Genomic DNA, 18,580 nt, shown 5'->3' with positions numbered 1-18,580 from the left:
GTGCTAAACCCCCCCATCACCCCCCACTGCACCCTCAGCAGGTGCTCCCAACTGGCTCTTTGCTCCTGGACCCCTTTAATAAAGGGCTCAGCCACCTTTGGCTGCGTGGCAGGTACCAGGGGCAAGGGGCCACCATAATGAAGGATCCTGCCTGCAGACCATTCCCAGCACCTTCTGCCCACACACCCCTGGCACAGGCAGAGGGAGGTCAAGAGAGACAAACATTAAAGAGCATTTATTGGTGGTGGCCGCGGTCGGAGCTGCTCGGGCTCCCCTGGCCTTGGCCCAGATGTTGCTGTGGGGGTGTGTGGGTGAGGGGGCAGGGCACTGGCTATGAAAAGTCCCAGGGGCGTGAGCCCAGCCCCCCACCCCGCAGCCCCCAACCCACAGCCCCCAGCCCCCTGTGTGCAAAGGGGCAGCAGCTGGGGCAGGGGCTGGGTTAGCACCATTTGACATAAGGTTTCTCTCGGGGTCAGTGCCCGGGACAGGGGGGTGCAGCGCTGCCAAGGGGGGCATCCAAGCAGGGGGGAGAGGTGTGAGCAGGGGGTAAGGGAGGTGACACAGGTGGCCTCTTGCAGGCACCCCCTCAGCTGTCCCAGCAGACCCCCACACCCTGGTGGGGGTGGCTGTGCAGCCCCACACTGGCTATGGGGCTGAGCCCCCACCCCACTGGCAGGCAGAGCAGCTCCCGAGTAAGTGCACTTGGTAGCGCCTGGGCAGGAGGGGAGGAGAGGGCTGGGCAGAGCCCCCTGGCTCTGGGGGCACCCTAGGACCTCACACAACTGGTAGCCCACCCATCTGGGGCAGATGTGCCCCCCACCACCACCTTCCTGGGGTGAGGGGCTGAGCAGCACCCCATAGGGCAATTGGAGGGGGCCAGGGCTGTCCTGGGGAGGGGGTTCAGACTGTAGAGTTGCCCTCCCCGGTCCTTGTCACCCCAGGTGCAAGGTGGACACCCACCCCCAGCCTGTCCTGCTGTGGGGTGCCCCCACCCACCCAACACTGCCCCAGCTCTGGTACGTTCTCCCCCATATCAGGGCCAAGTCCTGCCTCTCTCCCCACTTGCCCTCAGCAGTTCTTGGACTGGCTCTCCTGCCCCAGCTCCCCCTCTGTGCCCCCAGACATGGCCCTGCCAGTGTCCCCATGCCCACTGGGGCAGGTGAGGGGCTCAGTGGGGGCACGGGGTCACTTCTCCGTCAGTGAGAGCTGCAGGATGCGCTGCAGATCCTCCTCCTCCTGCCGCGTCCGACGCTCGGCTTCCTCCTGCTCGCGCGCCGACAGCGCCATGGCCAAGCGCAGCTGCTCGGCGTAGCTGGGGAACAGGGCACCGGGCGCCCTGCCCGCCCCCGGGGCCGGGCTGGCGGGGGCACGGGGGGCTGCCGTGTGCTGGGGAGTCCTGGGGAGCAGCAGGGCCTCAGTGGGGTCCCTGTGGTGCCACCGCCCGCTCCACTCCCCCTGGAGTCTGGCTGGGCCTTACCAACCTGTCTCCCCGGCGGCCTTCATGAGACATGGGGTGGGTGCCGGGCTTGCTGTTGGTCAGTGCTTCCCAAATGGTCACCTGTGGCCAGGGGCAGAGGGGTGCTTGGAGGGTGGCACCCCAGAACCCAGCCCCCTAGCATGGTCTCTGACCTGCCACCATGGGATGCAGGGATGGGGCAATGTGGGATGAACGTCCCCAGGCACAGCAGGATGGGATGAGCAGCAGAGTGCCCCAGCCAAGGGGGCTGGCAGTGCCCACCTGGTCGTACTCACTGCCTGCTTCCAGCAGGCTCTGCTGGATGGCAAACTGCAGCAGGTCATCCTCGTCCTCCCGCAGGGCATCCTGGTGGGTGCCCACCACGCTGTACCCCCGCGGCACCTCGAACAGCGCTGGGTCCATCTCACACGCTCGGCACGAGGCTGTGGAGAGATGGGAGCCGGCACTGCTGGGCGCCCCATGGGGCCCCCTCCCACTCCACCTCACCAGTGATGTGCCCTCACCCTGCTGTGACTCACTGCCACCCCACCAGCCATGTTCCACTCATCCCATTGGGAACCCTTCCCTCTCAACCAGCCAAGTCCCTCTGATGTCACTGGGATCCCTTTCCACCCTGCCTCAGGAACCACATCTGCCCCACCCTGTTGGGACCTGTCCTGCCACCCCACATACTGAGGGAGCTGGAGCTGCTGACGCTGGAGGAGTCACTGCTGGGTGAGGGTGCCTCACTGCTGGGGCTCTGCCGCAGGGAACTGACGGGCTCGTCGCACCCGTTGAGGTTGCCGAAGGTGATGCGGGCGTTGAGGATATGGAAGATGGGGATTTCTGCAGGAAGGGATAAAACCAGCAGGGAGGGAAGCTGGCTGTGCCAGCCAGGCCAGAGGCAGAGCCCCCCATACCGATCTTGACGGGGAAGCCGGGCGGGAGGCGCAGCGTGATGAAGTCCCGCAGTTTGGCGAAGAGCGCGTTGCTTATTGCCATGAGGTCAATGATGGGGGCAACCTGCTCGCACAGGGACAGCGGGTGGTCCTCGCACAGCCACAGCTTCGCCTTGAACCTGCCAGGGACAGGCACCCACTGCAGACCTCTGACTGCTCTGCAGTGGTGGGTGGGGACAGAGGGGTCCCCATTTGCTCCTTTCCCCCTCACTTCTGTGTCTTGGTGGTGAGCTCCATGGGCCGTCCCATGTCCCGGTTGCCCAGCTCAAAGTTGGGGTTGAAGTACTCCTCAGGGGTGATGGCGGTGGGGTTGGCATGGCTCAGCGTCTGCGTGATCAGTGTCTGCGTGGGGGAACAGCTCAGGGGGGTGAGGAGGGGAGGTCTGACTGTGAGGCCACCCCCCAGACCTCTGGGACACTCACTCCGTTGTTGGGCCCCACGTGCTGCTCAGCGATGCCCAGGAAAGATTGAAGGGGGGTCTTACAGCCTGTGGGAGAGGAAGGAGTGAGGCCAGAGCCAGGGGTGCCCTCCCGCCAAGCCTGTGCCAGCCCCACCTTTGCTCTTGCCCTTGTGCTGGTCTGAGAGGTGCTCGGTCCGCGTTCGCGTGATCAGCTCCACGTTGGATGCGCCATATACCTGGATGAGGAGGGGAATGGCAGAGGTGGGTCACCCCCCCCTGCAACCAGCCATATCTTCTGGGTGGCTCAACCTCCGCTGCCCCTCACCTTGGCCTCATACCCATTCACCATTTCTGTCTTCTCACTCCTCCAGCCCAGAATCCCAGACTTGTTCCTGGGATGACACAGCACCGTGAGCAATGGATGGGCTTGCTTTGACAGCCCAGTGTGCCCCACACCCCTGGTGTGGGCTCAGTGCCACCCTGCCCACCTCTCAAAGGCAATGTTCTTGGTGTCGAGCTGGGTGGTGACCACGGGGGCCGTCAGCCGCCCCATCACCTGCTCCTCTGTGGGCTGCACAGCAGCCAGCAGCACCTCCTGGTCGTGCCCGGCCAGGGCCAGGGTCTCCGAGTAGACCACCCGCCGATCGTGGTCAATCTCCATCACCACCGCACTGGTGTCTGCAGAGAGCAGGGTCAGGACAACCACAGCCTCCACATCACCCAGCCCCGCTGCGGCACCATGAAACTGCCACTGCTCCCTGGTGAGGGCAGGGGGACACTCTGGGACTGTCTCACCTTGTCCCCGGAAGACAAAGCTGCGGTTTCCCCGCTGCCAGGTCATGTGGTCGAAGCCCAGGAGCGTGGTGTCCACCCGCAGGTTTTGGCCACTCTTCCACACCTTGTAGGTGTCACTGGGGCAGATCTTGGACACCAGTGGCACTGGGGAGAGATGCCAATAGCCCAGGCAGGGATGGGGCCGCTGCACCCGAGTGGGCAGCCAGCGCTGAGCTGGGGGGGAACACACCTGGGGAACCCAACACCTCGGCAGGAACGGGGCTCTGCAAGCTTGGGGTGTCAGGGGACAAGGGGGCAGGTGACCCCTGACCTGGGGATGGGATGGATGCCAGGGCTGGGGGACTCTGCTGGGAAATCCCGCTCCCCCCACAGCCACACTCTGCCCCGAGCTCACCCCAGCTGGTGAACTCCCACTTCATCTCCACGTAGAAGTCCTGGGCCTGCAGAAGCACCGAGGGTCAGGCAGAGTCCACCAATGGTGGCCCCTGCAGCCCCCCGGAGGGAGGTACCTTCCGCAGCTTCTCCAGCAGGACGGGGATCCCGGCCAGGCGCTTGATGGCTCTCTGGTAGTCACGGTAGCGCAGGACCAGCTGCACCAGCTCCAGGTCACGGGTGCTCACGGCCTCCTGCAGGACTGCGGGGCAGAGGGGCAGTGGCCAGGGCCATGGCATGGCATGGCACATGTGGCACTGCAGAGTGGGCATTGTCACAGGCTCAGGCTACCATGGGAATGGTCCCTTGGGGAGCTGCAGCACCGGGGTGAGCATAACCATACTTGTGCCAGTGCCCATGCCCATTTCTGTGCCTGTGCCAGGGAAGCCTGATGGAGGACAGAGGCAATGAGCCACCTGCTCACCTGTCCACCCGCTGCGGTTCTCCTTGCCCACGTCAGCACCATGCTTCAGCAGCACCCTGGCACACTCCAGGTGGCCCAGTGTGGTGGCCAGGTGCAGTGGGGTGCGTCCTCGGGGGTCCAGCTGCTCGATGTCAGCCTGCCAGGAGGGAATGGGGCTCTGGGATCACTGGGGTGGCCAGACCTTGCCCCCAGTGCCCTCCCACAGGTGTGCAGCTCCCAGACAAAGAAAGCAGCCAACATTTGATGGCCCATCCCTGAGCTCCCCCAAGAGATGAACCTCAAAAGCCTCTCCCTGCTCTCTGCAGCCACTGCCATACCCATGAAGAGGGTGTGGAGAGCACAGTGGTGGCTGCCAGCACCCAGCACAGCTCAGCATGGGCAGGCTGGGCTGCACCCACCACATGGGCACAGAGAGGGGCAGGGCACGGCAGCAGGGCATGGATGCCCCTGGCGCAGTGCACAGAACTCTGCATGTTTTGATGCAGCTGCGAGCTCAGGGAAAGCCCCCACCTCTGGGATCTGGGGGGGCCTCTACCCAGTTGCCAGGCAGCAGCTGCTGGCAGCCCCCTCCACCAGGCCGGGCGCGCGGCGGGCACCGTGGGCTGCGGCGGGCGCACGTGTTCCCCTGCCTGAGCCGGGGGCGGCGGCTGCGGGAGCGGAGCGGCTGCCTGGAGGATCCCCGGGCCCCGGGGAGCTGCTGCCGTTGTTTGTACCAAACCTGGAGCCTGGCACGCAGCCAGCCCCGAGGAATCCCTCTCGCGGTGGCGATGGGCACCCCCCACACCCACGGCCCCGCTCCCCATGCGAGGAGCGGCATTACTCCCGAGGGCCCAGGGCTGGTGACACAGCTCAGAGAAAGGCCAGACCCACCCTCTGCCTCCCCAGCACCCAGCTGAAGCAAAATCCTTGTGCCCAGAGAGTGGCACTCGGATGCTGCCAGGGCAGAAGGCAGTGAGGCAAAACCCAGGTCATGGGTTTTGGGGTGGCCATCCCTAGGAGAACAAACTGGGGGTGCAGGACCCAAAGGGGATAGCTAGGACCAGGCAGCCAGAGGTGTTTTGGCATGGGCAGAGGTGGGGTGTGGGCTCCCCAGTGCCCAGGGTTTCACCTGCAGCATATCCCTGCCTCTCTCTGGGCATGTCCTGCAGTCCAGCTGTCCCAGGGATGTCCCTGTCCTTGTCCCTGCCCAGGCTGTGGGCACTGCCATGGCCTTCACCCCTCGGGACTCACCAGGCAGGGGGACCTCCCAGTTTGCCCATACTGACAGAGCAAAACAGCCGCCCAGTTTCCCGGGAGTCAACGTGCTGCTCCAATGCTCTCCAGGCGACTGCTGCTTCTTAATCGTGCTAATGAAATGACTCTAATTAAAGCTATTGCCCCCCAGCTGGGGGCGGGTGCTGCAGGCTCAGCAGGGCTCCCCAGCTGCAGCCCAGCCCCGGTGCCAGGCAGGACGAGGGTCCCCGCTCCGGGGACGTGGCACTGGAGCCACCCCAGGAGACGTGGCATGACCCAGTTTTTGCCAGCAAGAGCTCAGTCCTGGGTCCTGGTGCTGGGACGGCTCCAGCTTGGGGGCTGCGGCACAGACCTGTGGGTGCTGCCCATCCTGGGGGTGTGACACCCCCCGGGGATGGGGACAGGGACAGTGGTGGCTTTGGGGTGGCACTGGAGCAGCGCAGGACTGCAGCTTGGCCACTCCTCCTGTGCCAGCTGGGCACGTGGCACAGCATGTCCCATCTGCTGGGCTTGTCCCTGTGTTGGAGAACCCCCATGCCTGCTCCTGGGTGTCAGTGAGGGACATGGACCATCATGGGGAGGTGGTGCCAGGCACTGCTGTCCCTGTACAGCCCCTGACAGCCCCTGACAGTCCCTGTCACGCGTGATGGGGCAGGCTGCGGTGTGGGGTGTCCTGACACAATAGGCTCTGTGTCACTCCCTGCCACAGCCTCATGATATCCCTGCCCCAGGGACCTGCTGACCCTCTCTTCCCAGCAGAGAAGTGTGGTTGGGAGCTCGTGGTGACAATTTGGGGGTGACCCAAATTGGGGGTCCTTATGGGGAAACAGAGAGAAGCAATGCTGTCATCTGTCTCAGCACTTCCCAACCCCAAAAACCTGCACTTGGAGTGGAAGGGATGTGAAGCCACTGCCCTGTGTGGGTCACGGAGGTGGGAGAGGAGGGCAGAGCTCTCGGACAGGGGGACACCCCCCTCCCAGCAACACACACAGCACTAGCTCGAACTCCTTATCCAGGGGATGCTCTGGCAGGGAGAAGGGCTGAGCTGTGTCCCTGGACGCCCTGGAGAGAGCAGGGGGCCTGGTCAGCCCCCAGGTCCTTCCCCCAAGCCCCCACCTGCCACGGAGTCTGGCCTGCAGTACCCCCGTGCACCCCCGGGGTTCACACAGGGATGGCTTTGCTCTCACCCTGCAAATGTCAGCAGAGGCCATGGCAGACCCCTCTGCTGGCCAGGCTAGGGGGTTAGAGAGCCCCCCTCGTAGTCCCTCCATCTCCCTGTATCTGCCGAGCCCAGCTTTGATCTCTGCCGCGTCAGGCTCCTGGGAACACTGACCCCACATTACCGCGGAAATAAACCCACTGGGCACGGCGTGGGGCACGGGGGTCGCTGGCGCAGCCTCCGGCTGGACCCCACAATGGAGGCGGGTGTGGCGGGAGCAGCGCCTGCATCCCGGCAGGAGCACCGCGGCACAATGACCCCCCCTTTCCAGGCACCACCAGGCGCCATCCAGCATGGCCCTCGCGGTTTTGGGGTGCAAGGACCGGGGCCGAGGGCCCGGCGCTGCTCAGCACAGCCCCACTGCCGGCCTCCCTCCAGCGCCTGCGGTTTCCTGCATCTTCAGGGTTGGGTTTTAATTACCTGAATTGCAACGCCACGGGGGAGAGGGAGGCTGGGAACCCGCCGGGAACGCACCCGCACCCTGCTCCATCACCAGTCAGCTCGGAGGTTTTCCCCGACTGAGGGACACAGAGGGTCCCCTCACCCCGAGAAGAACCTGCGTGGCCTCGCGGGGCTGGGGGGCTGCACCGCAGCAGCATCAGGGTCCTTGTCCCACCCCTCAGAGAGGGTCCGCCTGAGGGTGGGGAGCTGATGGCTGCACCCCCAGCGAGGTGGCAATGCCCTGAGAAGCGGGGTGCAGGTTGGGGTGCGGGGGGTTGCAGAGGCCCAGCAGGGAGCGGGGGACACGTGTCGGGGGATCTCGGGGCTGCGTGCGCCGGAGGATGCAGCGGAGCCGCGGGTGGTACCCAGCGCTCCCGGCACCGTCCCGGGGTGCAGGTGGGGACACGCACCTCACCCCCAGAGCTCTGCCAGCGCAGAGAGCGACCCCATCCCTATCACTCCCCTCATCTCCATCCTCATCCTCATCCCGGCCCCAAGCATTGCATCAGCCCGAGCCGAGCGGAGCCGTGCCGTGCCGTGCCGTGCCGTGCCGGGAGTGCCCCCGCGCCGCCCCACCTGCTTGGCGCTGAGCTCTCGGTCCAGGTCACGGGCGCGGTTGTGCCAGACGAGGTAGTGCAGCGGGTACCTGCCCTCCGGCCCCTTCCTGCCCGAGCAAGACGCGAGCATCCTCCGTGCATGCTGGAGCGGCGCGGCGGGCGCGGCGCGGGCGGGGGGGCGCGGGGCGGGGCGGGCCGACACCTCCCGCCCGGTGCTTCCCCGGCCCCCCCCGCACCGCCCGGCCTCATGGGACTTGTAGTCGTCCTGCCCGGCATCGCCCCCTTCTTATTCCTCATCTTCATCCCCCTCCGTCCTCGCCTCGCTGCCGCCCCTCCCAGCCCATCGCCGCGGCCTCCGACCCCGCGGAGGGGCTGCAAAGGGACCCCCCGCTGGCCATGAGCATCCTGCCCCCCAAACTGCCCCCTTCCCGGACACATCTCCCCTCTCCCAGCTGAGCCCCACGCGCGCCGTGGGGAGCGGGCCCGAGCACATGGTGGGACGAGGGCGAAGGCGGCAGGTGGGGACCGGGTGGGGGCCGGGAGGGCGTCGCGGGGGTACCCCGACCGGCCCCGCAGCCCCAGGCACGGGCCCCCAGCCCCGTTTCCTTTTCCGCCTGCGTCTCTCCCGGGCGGGCGTCGCGTTTTCCGGCTGCTGCCCGAGAACAATGCGAGGCTGGGCCTGGGCGGCCGCCGCAGCCTCCGCCGGCGCCGCGCTCCGGCCCCGGCGCTGCCCGCCCCGTCATCGGGGGACACCGCTCGGCATCGTCCCCCGTGTCCCCTGGCGCTGGCAGGGACGCGTCCCCCCGCGCCGGTCCCCGCACAGCATCCCCAGCCCCGCTGCCCCATGACGTCATGAGCCATCAGTAACCCGCGGTGAGGTCACACCGCCTGCCCCGCCGGGCCGGAGGGCGGGACCGGCCCCACTCCGCTGGCTCTTGCCGGGCTCTGACCCCCACAGCTGTCTGTGGGCCCCCCATGGTGGTACTGGGGTGTGCCCCCCCGCTCCAGGTGCTCATTAGGGTCACGGTCAGGAAACAGACCCCAAATGGCCCCCAGTTCCCCCAAATGGCCCCCAGTTCTGCCATCCCCCCCACCCACCCCGAAATGCCCAGGTGTGCCGTGGCCTGACCCACACGTGCCCAGTGCCGTGTCCTGGGGAGCAGGCCGGTAACCCCCCTGGTCTGGGCACCTTGCTCTGCCCTCAGCTGCCCATGTTGCACCTCGGGGTGCACCCAGGATGGGGCACGGGTGGAGAGGGGGTGCACATGAGGTGCACAGTGCAAGGGCTGGGGATGCCCAGGGCTGTGCTGGGTCCAGGACGAGTGCCCAGAGACGGACTGAAGCAAGGGAAGGGTGCTCAGGGCCGACACTGGAGTGCACAGGACCCGGAATAGGACCAGGGCCATCGCTCCGGGATGAACAGGACCAGGGCCAGGAACACGACCAGGACAGTGCCCTGGACTGAAAATGGGACCGGGAAGGCACCGCGGGGGGGGGACTGGGGTCAGGACTAGTGGGTGCCCGGGACCTGAAGCAGGACCAGGGTGATACCCAGCAGCAGCTCGAGGGTACACGTGACCGGACCGGGAGCGGACTGTCCTGGGGGCGGGTGCGGGTGCGGGTGCGGGGCGAGGGTGGTGCCGGTGCGGGTGCGGATTCGGGTGCGGGTCCGGGTGCGACTGCGGGTGCGGGTCCGGGTGCGACTGCGAGTGCAGGTCCGGGTCTGCGGCTGCGGGGCGAGGGCGGGTTCGGGTTCGGACGCGGGTTCGGGTGCGGATTCGTGAGCGGGGCGGTGCCGGTGGCGGTGCAGGTTCGGGCGCGGAGCCGGGTGCGGGGCGGTGCCGGTGCGGGTGCCGGTGCGGGGCGGCCGCGGCGGCGCTGCCGGTGGCGGGGCGGGGGCGGTGCGGCCCCTCCTCCGCCGGGGCCGGGCCTGCGCCGCTTCCTGCGGAGCCGCCGGCGCTGGGAGCAGCCGGCACGGCACCCCCGGCCCCGCCGCCCCGGGCCCCGCCGGCCCCGCCCCGCCCGCCGCCCGGCCCGCACCGCCGCTGCCCGGCGGGCCCGGGGGCGCCGCCGCCGCCCCACGCTGGCGCAGAGACCCGGGCCCGGGCCCGCCTCGCCGCTGAGGATGTCCCGGAAGGCGCCGCGGGCAGAGGTGTGCGCCGACTGCAGCGCCCCAGGTAAGGGCCCCCCGCACCGCCACCGGCACTGGCACCGGCACGGCTCCCCGAGCCCGCCCTGCGCCCCCCGGGACATTCCCCGCACCCTTGGGAGTCCCCTCCGCGCCCCGCGCTGCGTCTCCGCGCCTCCGGCTGCGCTCTCTGCACCCCTAAGTGCTTTCCCCCGATCTGCTCCCCATGAGCCCGTTTGCATCTCCTTCCACACCCCACATGGAGGTCGCTTTGCACCCCTGGGCGCCCCTAGGACCCCGCCGTGATTCTTCCTGCACCCCGCGCTGCACACCCGGGGGGCTCCACTGAGCCCCTCCCCTGCCCCCCAGGAACCCTCCCCTGTGCCCCCAGTGCAGCGCCCTGCTGAAGCCCGTGACTCCCTTGGTGCAGCCCGGTTTACCCCTTTGGAATCCCCCAGTACACACCAAACACGCCCCCGATGCCCCCCATGCCCTCCTCGGTGCCGCTGCAGTGCCCCACCGCCCCCCTGTCCGCACAGCCCCGCTGCTGGCACGGGCTGGGGACGCGCCGGTCGGTGCCAGCAGCACCGATGACCCTGAAAATGTCAGGATGGAGGGGACACCCTCCAGCCCCCGCAGCCCCCGCCTCCAGCACCCACCCCAGCGGATCCGGGCTTGGCCGCCGCGCTGCAAGCCAGAGCCGAGCCTGGGCAAGACCATTCCCATCCCCGGCGGGGCCGAGCCCGCAGCCCCCGCGCCGGGCACGCGCCCGTGGGCGTCACGGTGGGGTTGGCCCCCCCAACCCTGCCCGTGGGGCTGCACCCCAAACCTGCCCGTGGCCGGTGCAGGTGGCCCCACGGCAATGAATGAACGGGTCTCTGAGCCGGCCCCGGAAAGCCGCCCGCGGGCCAAGGCTGTGCCGAAATTATTCCGGCCACGTGCCAATGGCCGGATCCTGCCAGGAGAGCTGTCGGCACGCGTGGGCACGAGGCTGCCCTGCCTTCGGGCGTCCCCCGTGCCGGCGGGCACGCGGGGGGTGCGGGGTGCCCGGGGCGGGGCCGGGTCTCCCCGCCGCGGCCGGGGGAAATGGAAACCAGTTTCTTCCAATCTCTTATCACCTGGCAGCCATGGGAGGAAATGAGTTATAAAGTCCAGAGGCCGTTTCCTACCGCGCCGGGAGCACCCGCTGGCGCTGCAGGGGATGCACTGCCCTGCGCTGCGTGGTGGGGTGCCCATGGGGTGCCCTGATCCCTGGCCCAGGCTCCTTTGGCCCCGGGCAGGGTGGCCGCCTGGCCCCAGCCCTACCATCATCAGTGCGGAGCCAAGCTAGGGGTCCCAATATCAGCTCTTACCCAGTGCAGGGATGGAGATGCCAGGAGTTCCCTTGAGCTCCGGGGTCCCCCCAGGGTTCGGGGTGTCTCCGTGCCACCGCTCCCCCAGCTGCTGCAGTGCCCACCTGCATCCCACCACATCGCAGCTGCCCCAGGGCAGGAGGGGGAGTTGCCCCAGGGGTGCTGTGGCCCTGCCCGGGTGGGGGGCCGCGTGCCGGCTCCCCCCGCACGGCGCGTCCTGTTCCCGGCGGTGCCCGTGGGCAGCGGGCGCGAAGGCACAGATGCCGCCGCACCGGCTGCCAAGGCGCTGCCATCTGTGTGCGCGGGGCTGCCAGGCTGGGGGGGCATCGCTTCCCTCCGGGCTCCCCACCCTGGCCCCGGGGCATTGCAGCATGGCAGGGGGCCGTGCCCCCCAAAACGGCGTCCTCAGGGCTCTGGGAGCTGTGGGGAGGGGTCCAGGACCCTGCAGGGAGGAAGGAAGTGGAGGAGGCCTGGCCACTGTCTGCCTTCCTCTGGGGGTCGTGGGGCCACTGTCACCCCTCAGGGCCATCGCACCAGCCGGTGCTGCCACCCACAGCGCTGTCTGCCTTCCTCTGGGGGTCGTGGGGCCACTGTCACCCCTCAGGGCCATCGCACCGGCCGGTGCTGCCACCCACAGGCCCTGTACCCCTCCCCCGGGCTTGGCTCTCCTCCCTCCGGTGGGGCAGCGTGGTGTTTGTGTAGGACCTACAGAAACAAGGGGTGGTGGGGCTGGGCAATGAGTTTCAGGGCTCCCCCGTGGTGCCCAGCAGAGGGGACACCCAAGAACAATTAGACATTGTCACCCCATGCCTGGCTGCGTTTCATGGGAGGCTGTGTCTCTAAATTGTGTCCTCATGCTGCTGGGGACAGCTGCAGCTCCACAGCCACCCCATGGGGCCAAACCCACGGTCCAAGGACCCATTTTGGGGTGCAGGTGTGGGGTGCTGTTGCCTGGCCGGGAGCAGTGCCCCCACGGGTGCCGGGGCTGGTGCCAGCGCGGGGCCAGGGCGGCTGCTCAAACGCTCCTTTGTTCCCGGCGGGGACACAAAGGACTTCAGTCCGGCCGGCCGGGGCCAGCAGCGGGGCTGGGGTGGCATGGCAGTGTGGGGGGCATGGCACCTGCCCCAAACCTGCCCTGGGGTACTGCTTTGTGCTGGGGTGCTGAGGCTGCACATCTGGTGACCACCCTGCATGGGAGCCCACAGACTGGGGGTCCCCACCCACTGGGGGGCACACTGCCCCTGTCCAGGACCCCCCAAAAACCCAGCCTGGAGCTCAAGGGTGCGTGGCCTCACAGTGGGCCCGGGTGCCCTGCTCAGGGTGTGCTGGCATCATCCCTGCTGCTGGCCGCCCTCCTGATGGTGGGGGGCCAAACTGCCCCCCCTTCAGCTGGTGGTTGCCATGGGAAACCCGTGGGTTTCCCCTGGTGATGGGCTGAGCCCCTCTCCATCTGTGGGGAAATGGTTGCCGTGGCAACGCATCCCCCCTGCGGGGTAGATGGATGGGGAGGGGCCTGCCTGGGGACGGTACACCCGCTGACACCCCCATGCCACCCTCAGATCCCGGCTGGGCGTCGATCAACCGCGGGGTGCTGATCTGTGACGAGTGCTGCAGCGTGCACCGCAGCCTGGGCCGCCACATCTCCATCGTCAAGCACCTGCGCCACAGCCCCTGGCCCGCCACCCTTCTCCAGGTGGGTCCTGGGAACATTGGAATGTGGGCAGCTGCACACTGGGACCCCCATGCCCACTGGGCCTGCCTGTCCCCTGCAGATGGTGCACACCTTGGCGAGCAATGGGGCCAACTCCATCTGGGAGCATTCGCTGCTGGATCCAGCGCAGGTGCAGAGCGGGCGCCGGAAGGCAAACCCCCAGGACAAAGTGCAGTAAGTGCCCCCCATGCTGCGGGGAGGGGTCCCCGGCTGGGATCCCCCTCCTCGCCTTGAAACCTGCTGCCCCCCCTCAGCCCCACCAAGTCTGAGTTCATCCGTGCCAAGTACCAGATGCTGGCCTTCGTCCACAAGCTGCCCTGCCGGGATGACGACGGCGTCACTGCCAAGGACCTCAGCAAGGTGGGGTGAAGGCTCAGGGATTCCCCCTTGGCAGTGGGCACAGAACCCCCCGTTACCAGCTCTCTCCTCCACAGCAACTGCACTCGAGTGTGCGGACGGGCAACCTGGAGACCTGCCTGCGCCTGCTCTCGCTGGGCGCCCAGGCCAACTTCTTTCACCCGGTGAGCACTGGTGGGGCTCGGGGGCTCCAGGGACGGAGCGGGGGGGCAGGCCTGGAGCCCTGTCCCATGGCTGGACCATGAGGCTGAAGCTGCCCATGCATGCCCTCAGGAGAAGGGCACCACACCACTGCACGTGGCCGCCAAGGCCGGGCAGATCCTGCAGGCAGAGCTGCTGGTGGTGTACGGTGCTGACCCCGGGGCACCAGATGTGAATGGCCGGACCCCCATCGACTATGCCAGGTGAGGGTGGGGAAAGGGGGGGTCACCCCTGCCTGCACCCCCACCTGGGGTGGGCATTACCCCTGCCCACCCTCCCACAGGCAGGCAGCCCAGCACGAGCTGGCGGAGCGGCTGGTGGAGTGCCAGTACGAGCTGACCGACCGCCTGGCCTTCTACCTCTGCGGCAGGAAGCCAGGTGAGTGCAGAGTCTCGGGGTGGGAGGTTACCCTGGGCACAGGCACGGGGCCTACTCACCACCCTCTCTTTGCACAGACCACAAGAATGGACACTACATCATCCCGCAGATGGCTGACAGGTGAGTGTGCGGTGCCCGTGGCCCCGCCACCCCGTCCCACGTCCCCGTGGAGTCCCCTCCAGGCTGAGGGGGGACGCTGGTCACTGGAGCATCCCTGGGAGGAGGCGGGGGGGGGGGTCGGCGTGCCCGCGCGTTTAACATCCGCCTTTATCCTGTTCTTCCCTCCGCTGCCTTCTCCGGAGCGCAGGGTGCGCCCAAAGTGCATGGCACAGAGGTATTGTCTGCTCGGCTCTCGGCTCCGGGGGCCCCCTGTGCCACTGGCATGGGCCCCCCCTGCAGCAACAGCCGCTCGGCCCAGCCCAGCACTGGGGGGCACGTGGGGAGGGGGGTCCCGCTCACTCTCTGCCACCTCGTGCCCCTGTGCCTGCCTGTCAGCCCTGCTTGGTGAAGCCCCCAGTGCCCGAGGGGGGTTCCTTCCTGGTGGGGTGCAGCTGGGGACTGTTTTGGTGGGAATGGGCCAGGAATAACCCTCAATTCGTGTCTCCCCCACCTCCCAACTGCTCAGCCTGGACCTCTCGGAGCTGGCCAAGGCAGCCAAGAAGAAGCTGCAGGCGGTGAGTGGGGGCTGCGGCAGGGCTGGGGGTCCTGCCTGCCTCACTCCCCCCTCCCTGCCTGATGCCATCCCCTGTCCTGCTGCAGCTCAGCAACCGCCTCTTCGAGGAGCTGGCCATGGACGTGTACGACGAGGTGGACCGGCGGGAGAACGACGCGGGTGAGCGGGACAGGGACGCTGCCCCCGGCCGGGCGGGGTCTCGGCGCTCCCGGGGAGGAGCCGCCGGCGGGGCCGGAGCCGAGCCCCGCTCTCCCCCCGACCCGGAGGCGTCCGCAGGGACCGCAGGCCCCTCCTCCTTCATTCCTCCGACCGGGGAGGTTTGCTCGGCGCGAGGGGCCACCGCTGGGTGCTGGGGCTGGGGTGCTGCCCAGGTGGGTGCGGGGACGCCCCAGGGATGGGGCTCAGCCTGCAGGGGTACCCTTGGTCTGGGGGCAGCGGGGGGGCACCCCCTTTCCATGGTCGAGGAGGTGCCACAGAAACGACAAATCTCTCCCTGCTGGCTGTGGGGTGGGTGGTGAGCTGGTACCCCAAGGTGGGAGGTGCCGGGGGGTCCCTGCTGGGGGGCACAGGGGGGTCCCCAGCTCTGCGAGGTGGCTGGGGAGGCAGTTCCTGTCAGCGGGCTGGGCTCCACTCCCGGCCCCAGCAGGCTGGCGCTGTGCCCGCGCCTGCGTCCTGCCTGCTCCAGGCCCTGCTTACCCGGGGGGGTCCAGCCCCTGCAGCCCCTTGGGGTCTGACACCAGGCACCTTCCTGCAGTCTGGCTGACGACCCAGAACCACAGCACGCTGGTGACAGAACGCAGTGCCGTCCCCTTCCTGCCTGTCAACCCTGAGTACTCAGCCACACGAAACCAGGTGAGCCCCTGCCCCAGCTCTCATGCCTTCCCCACAAAGCCTTGTGACCCCTCCATGCACCCACACCTCTGCTCACCCCCTTTTCCCCACCACACACCCCCAGGGCCGGCAGAAGCTGGCCAGGTTCAACGCCAGGGAGTTTGCCACATTGCTCATTGACATCCTTGGGGAAGCCAAGCGCCGGCAGCAAGGGAAGAGTCTTCTGAGCCCCACAGGTGAGGGGCCAAGGGCAGTGAGGGGGACCTGAGCATCCCTCCCTGCCTTGTGCTCAGCACCCCCTGCCTTCCCCCAGACGCCCTCGACTACTCCCTGCGAAGCCAGAGTGACCTGGACGATCAGCACGACTACGACAGCGTCGCATCCGACGAGGACACGGACCAGGAGCTGCTGCGCAACGCGTCCCGCAATAACCGTGCCAGGGTGAGCCCGGGGCCCCTGCCTGGCCCCTGCCCCAGCTCTGGGATCCTGGTGCTGAACCCCTCTCCCCACAGAGCATGGACTCCTCCGACCTGTCAGATGGCCCCATCACGCTGCAGGAATACCTGGAGGTGAAAAAGGCTCTGGCTGCCTCTGAGGCCAAGGTGCAGCAGCTGATGAAGGTGAACAACAGCCTGAGCGATGAGCTGCGCCGGCTGCAGCGCGAGGTGGGTGTGGGGCCAGCAGGACCCCCCTTCACTGATCCCCCTCCTCGCTGAAGCCTCTCCCTGCTCCTCCTGGCTGCAGATCCACAAGCTGCAGGCAGAGAACACGCAGATCCGGCAGCAGGCTGGTCCCACACACCCAACGCCGGCGCCCAGCGAGCGGACAGAGCACGGGCACCCCCCGGGCACAGCCCCCACGCACCGCCGGGACCGCCAGGCCTTCTCCATGTACGAGCCGGGCTCGGCGCTGAAGCCCTTTGGGCAGCCGGTGGAGGAGCTGGTGCCGCGGCTGCCCTTCGGCCCTGGCGTGAGTCCCGTGGCACTGGGCGGGTTGTGGGGTGGGTGCTGCAGTCCCACGGGGGGCTGGGCCTGTCCCTGCGGGGCCATAACCTCATGTGTGTCACCAGGAGGTGGAGGACGAGGCTCTGTACTCCGTGCACATCCCGTCCAGCATGTACCGGGTAAGGGGGCGCAGCGGGGGCAGCTCCTCCAGGGCATGTGGTGGCTCTTGTCTGCCCAGGGTGTGGCCTTTGTGCTGTCCTGTCCCCCCACTGCCCCAGGCCAGGCTGGGGACCCCCCCAGGGGATGGTGGCTGCGGGATGTTCCTGCATGCAGGAGGGCAGTGTCCCCTGTGCACCTCACCAGGGTTGGCTCCAGACCCTTCTGCACCTTGTTGAGCATCAGCTTCCTTTCTCTTCCCCCTCCAGATCCGGAAAGGTCCATCTGCCTCCTCGATGCCCTTTCCCCCGTCCTCCCCACTGCTCTCCTGCCCACCCGATGGTGCCCGGCACATGGTGATGTATCGAGGAGAGGGGGCAACTCCTGGGGTGGGGAGACCCCAGGCCCTGTGTGGGGATGGGGCTGGGCAGGGCTTGAAGCTGCTCCTCTCCTCTCCAGGGCAAGCTGGACCGGCACGGCAGTGGCACCGACAGCGACTACGACAACACACAGGCGGGTGAGGTCCTGATCAGGTGAGTGCTGGGGCTGTGGGCTGCACCAGGGCACAAGGGGACACAGGGACATGCAGCTGACACTGAGCTGGGGGTGTTGGTTGGTCCCTGCAGCATGGAAGGGAAGAGGTTTGTGGAGCTGAGCAAGGATGAGGACTTCCCCCATGAACTGGACCCGCTGGACGGGGAGCTGGACCCTGGACTGCCCAGCACAGAGGATGTGATCCTCAAAACTGAGCAGGTCACCAAGAACATCCAGGAGCTGCTGCGGGCAGCACAGGAGTCCAAACATGACAGGTAGGACTGGCACACAGCCTTGGGGTCCAGAGGGACCCCCAGACCAAGGGGTTGTGGTCACACAGGGACATCTCTGCCACCTCCTGTGGTCGGGAGCTGTTGTTTCCTGCAATGCTCATTGCTCACCCTTTCTTCTTGCCTTCAGCTTTGTGCCCTGCTCAGAGAAGATCCACTCAGCTGTGACAGAGATGGCATCGCTCTTCCCTAAGGTAAGAGGGGTGGCATGACCCTGGGGTGGAGATGGTCCCCAGCAGACACCATCAGCCTGCTGGGCATGGGTTCTGATGCTGGTCTGTGCCCTGTGCAGAAACCAGCTCTGGAGACGGTGCGGAGCTCCCTGCGGCTGCTCAACGCCAGTGCCTACCGGCTGCAGAGCGAGTGCCGCAAGACCGTGCCCCCCGAGCCGGGCGCCACCGTGGACTACCAGCTCCTGACCCAGCAGGTCATCCAGTGTGCCTACGACATTGCCAAGGCCGCCAAGCAGCTGGTCACCATCACCACTCGTGAGAAGAAGCAGTGAGCGCCAGCCCGCGCCCCCCGCGTGTTCCCCGGCCCCCACGCTCTCCGTCTCTCCCTCCCCTCTGGCGGTGGCTGACACTTGGGGTGAGCGTAGCTGCAAGTGGCCTCTCTGGGGAGCCAGGGCGTGGGGCAAGCTCCCTGTGCCCCCCACGCCATCAAGGAGCTGGTGCTCGCCCTGCAGGGTAGGTGCCTGTGTCCCCTGTACAGCCCCCGCCCGCCCCGCGGCACACGCCTAATTTATCCTGTACATAGCCTGTGGAGCTGGCCATGGCGGCGGGGGCCGTGTCCCCCACCTCCCCCAAAAGGCCATGGCGGCGGTGGCCGTGTCCCCCACCTCCCACACAGCCCCTCTCTGGGTGGCCGGTACCCCCGGGGCCACCCACAGCATTACACTGGACTGGGACGCCCGCGGGTCCCCCTTCCCGGGCGTCCTGAACCCTTCCCGGGCGTCCTGCCCCTCGCTGGGCGCGCTCCCCACTGTAAGATGTGTCCTTGTAAATTTGTATCAATAAAGTTGTGAGCATTGCACGGCCCCGGCCCCTGCCCCTGTGCCCACCGAGGGTCCCGCTGCCCCCGGACCGTGAGCTCGCCCCTCCCTGGCGCCA

General features: G+C 67.7%; 2 protein-coding genes across 3 annotated transcripts; one reads left to right on the top strand and one right to left on the bottom strand.

Moving 5' to 3' along the window:
* Nucleotides 1-247: 247 nt before the first annotated feature.
* ANKRD13B (ankyrin repeat domain 13B) lies at nucleotides 248-8,091 on the bottom strand. Its single transcript, XM_071574822.1, has 15 exons — nucleotides 7,936-8,091; nucleotides 4,467-4,602; nucleotides 4,120-4,244; nucleotides 4,005-4,050; nucleotides 3,611-3,754; nucleotides 3,304-3,493; nucleotides 3,141-3,207; nucleotides 2,970-3,051; nucleotides 2,838-2,902; nucleotides 2,627-2,757; nucleotides 2,377-2,534; nucleotides 2,150-2,302; nucleotides 1,739-1,899; nucleotides 1,482-1,558; nucleotides 248-1,396 (listed from the first exon to the last, which is right to left on the bottom strand). Exons 1-15 carry the CDS (start codon nucleotides 8,044-8,046, stop codon nucleotides 1,186-1,188), a joined length of 1,857 nt encoding a protein of 618 aa, XP_071430923.1. The 5' UTR covers nucleotides 8,047-8,091; the 3' UTR covers nucleotides 248-1,185.
* A 1,560-nt stretch (nucleotides 8,092-9,651) lies between these two features.
* GIT1 (GIT ArfGAP 1) lies at nucleotides 9,652-18,495 on the top strand. Of its 2 annotated transcripts, XM_071574820.1 has the most exons (22): nucleotides 9,653-10,093; nucleotides 12,956-13,089; nucleotides 13,169-13,281; nucleotides 13,362-13,467; nucleotides 13,542-13,628; nucleotides 13,738-13,868; nucleotides 13,949-14,043; nucleotides 14,121-14,163; nucleotides 14,351-14,377; nucleotides 14,669-14,717; nucleotides 14,803-14,875; nucleotides 15,471-15,568; nucleotides 15,672-15,783; nucleotides 15,861-15,988; nucleotides 16,060-16,212; nucleotides 16,292-16,516; nucleotides 16,617-16,670; nucleotides 16,917-17,003; nucleotides 17,107-17,180; nucleotides 17,274-17,456; nucleotides 17,602-17,665; nucleotides 17,764-18,495. In XM_071574820.1, exons 1-22 carry the CDS (start codon nucleotides 10,042-10,044, stop codon nucleotides 17,974-17,976), a joined length of 2,301 nt encoding a protein of 766 aa, XP_071430921.1. In that variant the 5' UTR covers nucleotides 9,653-10,041; the 3' UTR covers nucleotides 17,977-18,495. The 2 variants fall into 2 exon arrangements, with proteins under 2 accessions (XP_071430922.1, XP_071430921.1); XM_071574821.1 differs by lacking the exon at nucleotides 14,351-14,377 and having other exon boundaries at nucleotides 9,652-10,093.
* The last annotated feature ends 85 nt before the right edge of the window (nucleotides 18,496-18,580 follow it).

Source organism: Pithys albifrons, chromosome 21, assembly GCF_047495875.1.
Source record: "Pithys albifrons albifrons isolate INPA30051 chromosome 21, PitAlb_v1, whole genome shotgun sequence".
NCBI lineage: Eukaryota > Metazoa > Chordata > Aves > Passeriformes > Thamnophilidae > Pithys > Pithys albifrons.
This window is presented reverse-complemented; position numbering and strand designations above follow the sequence as displayed.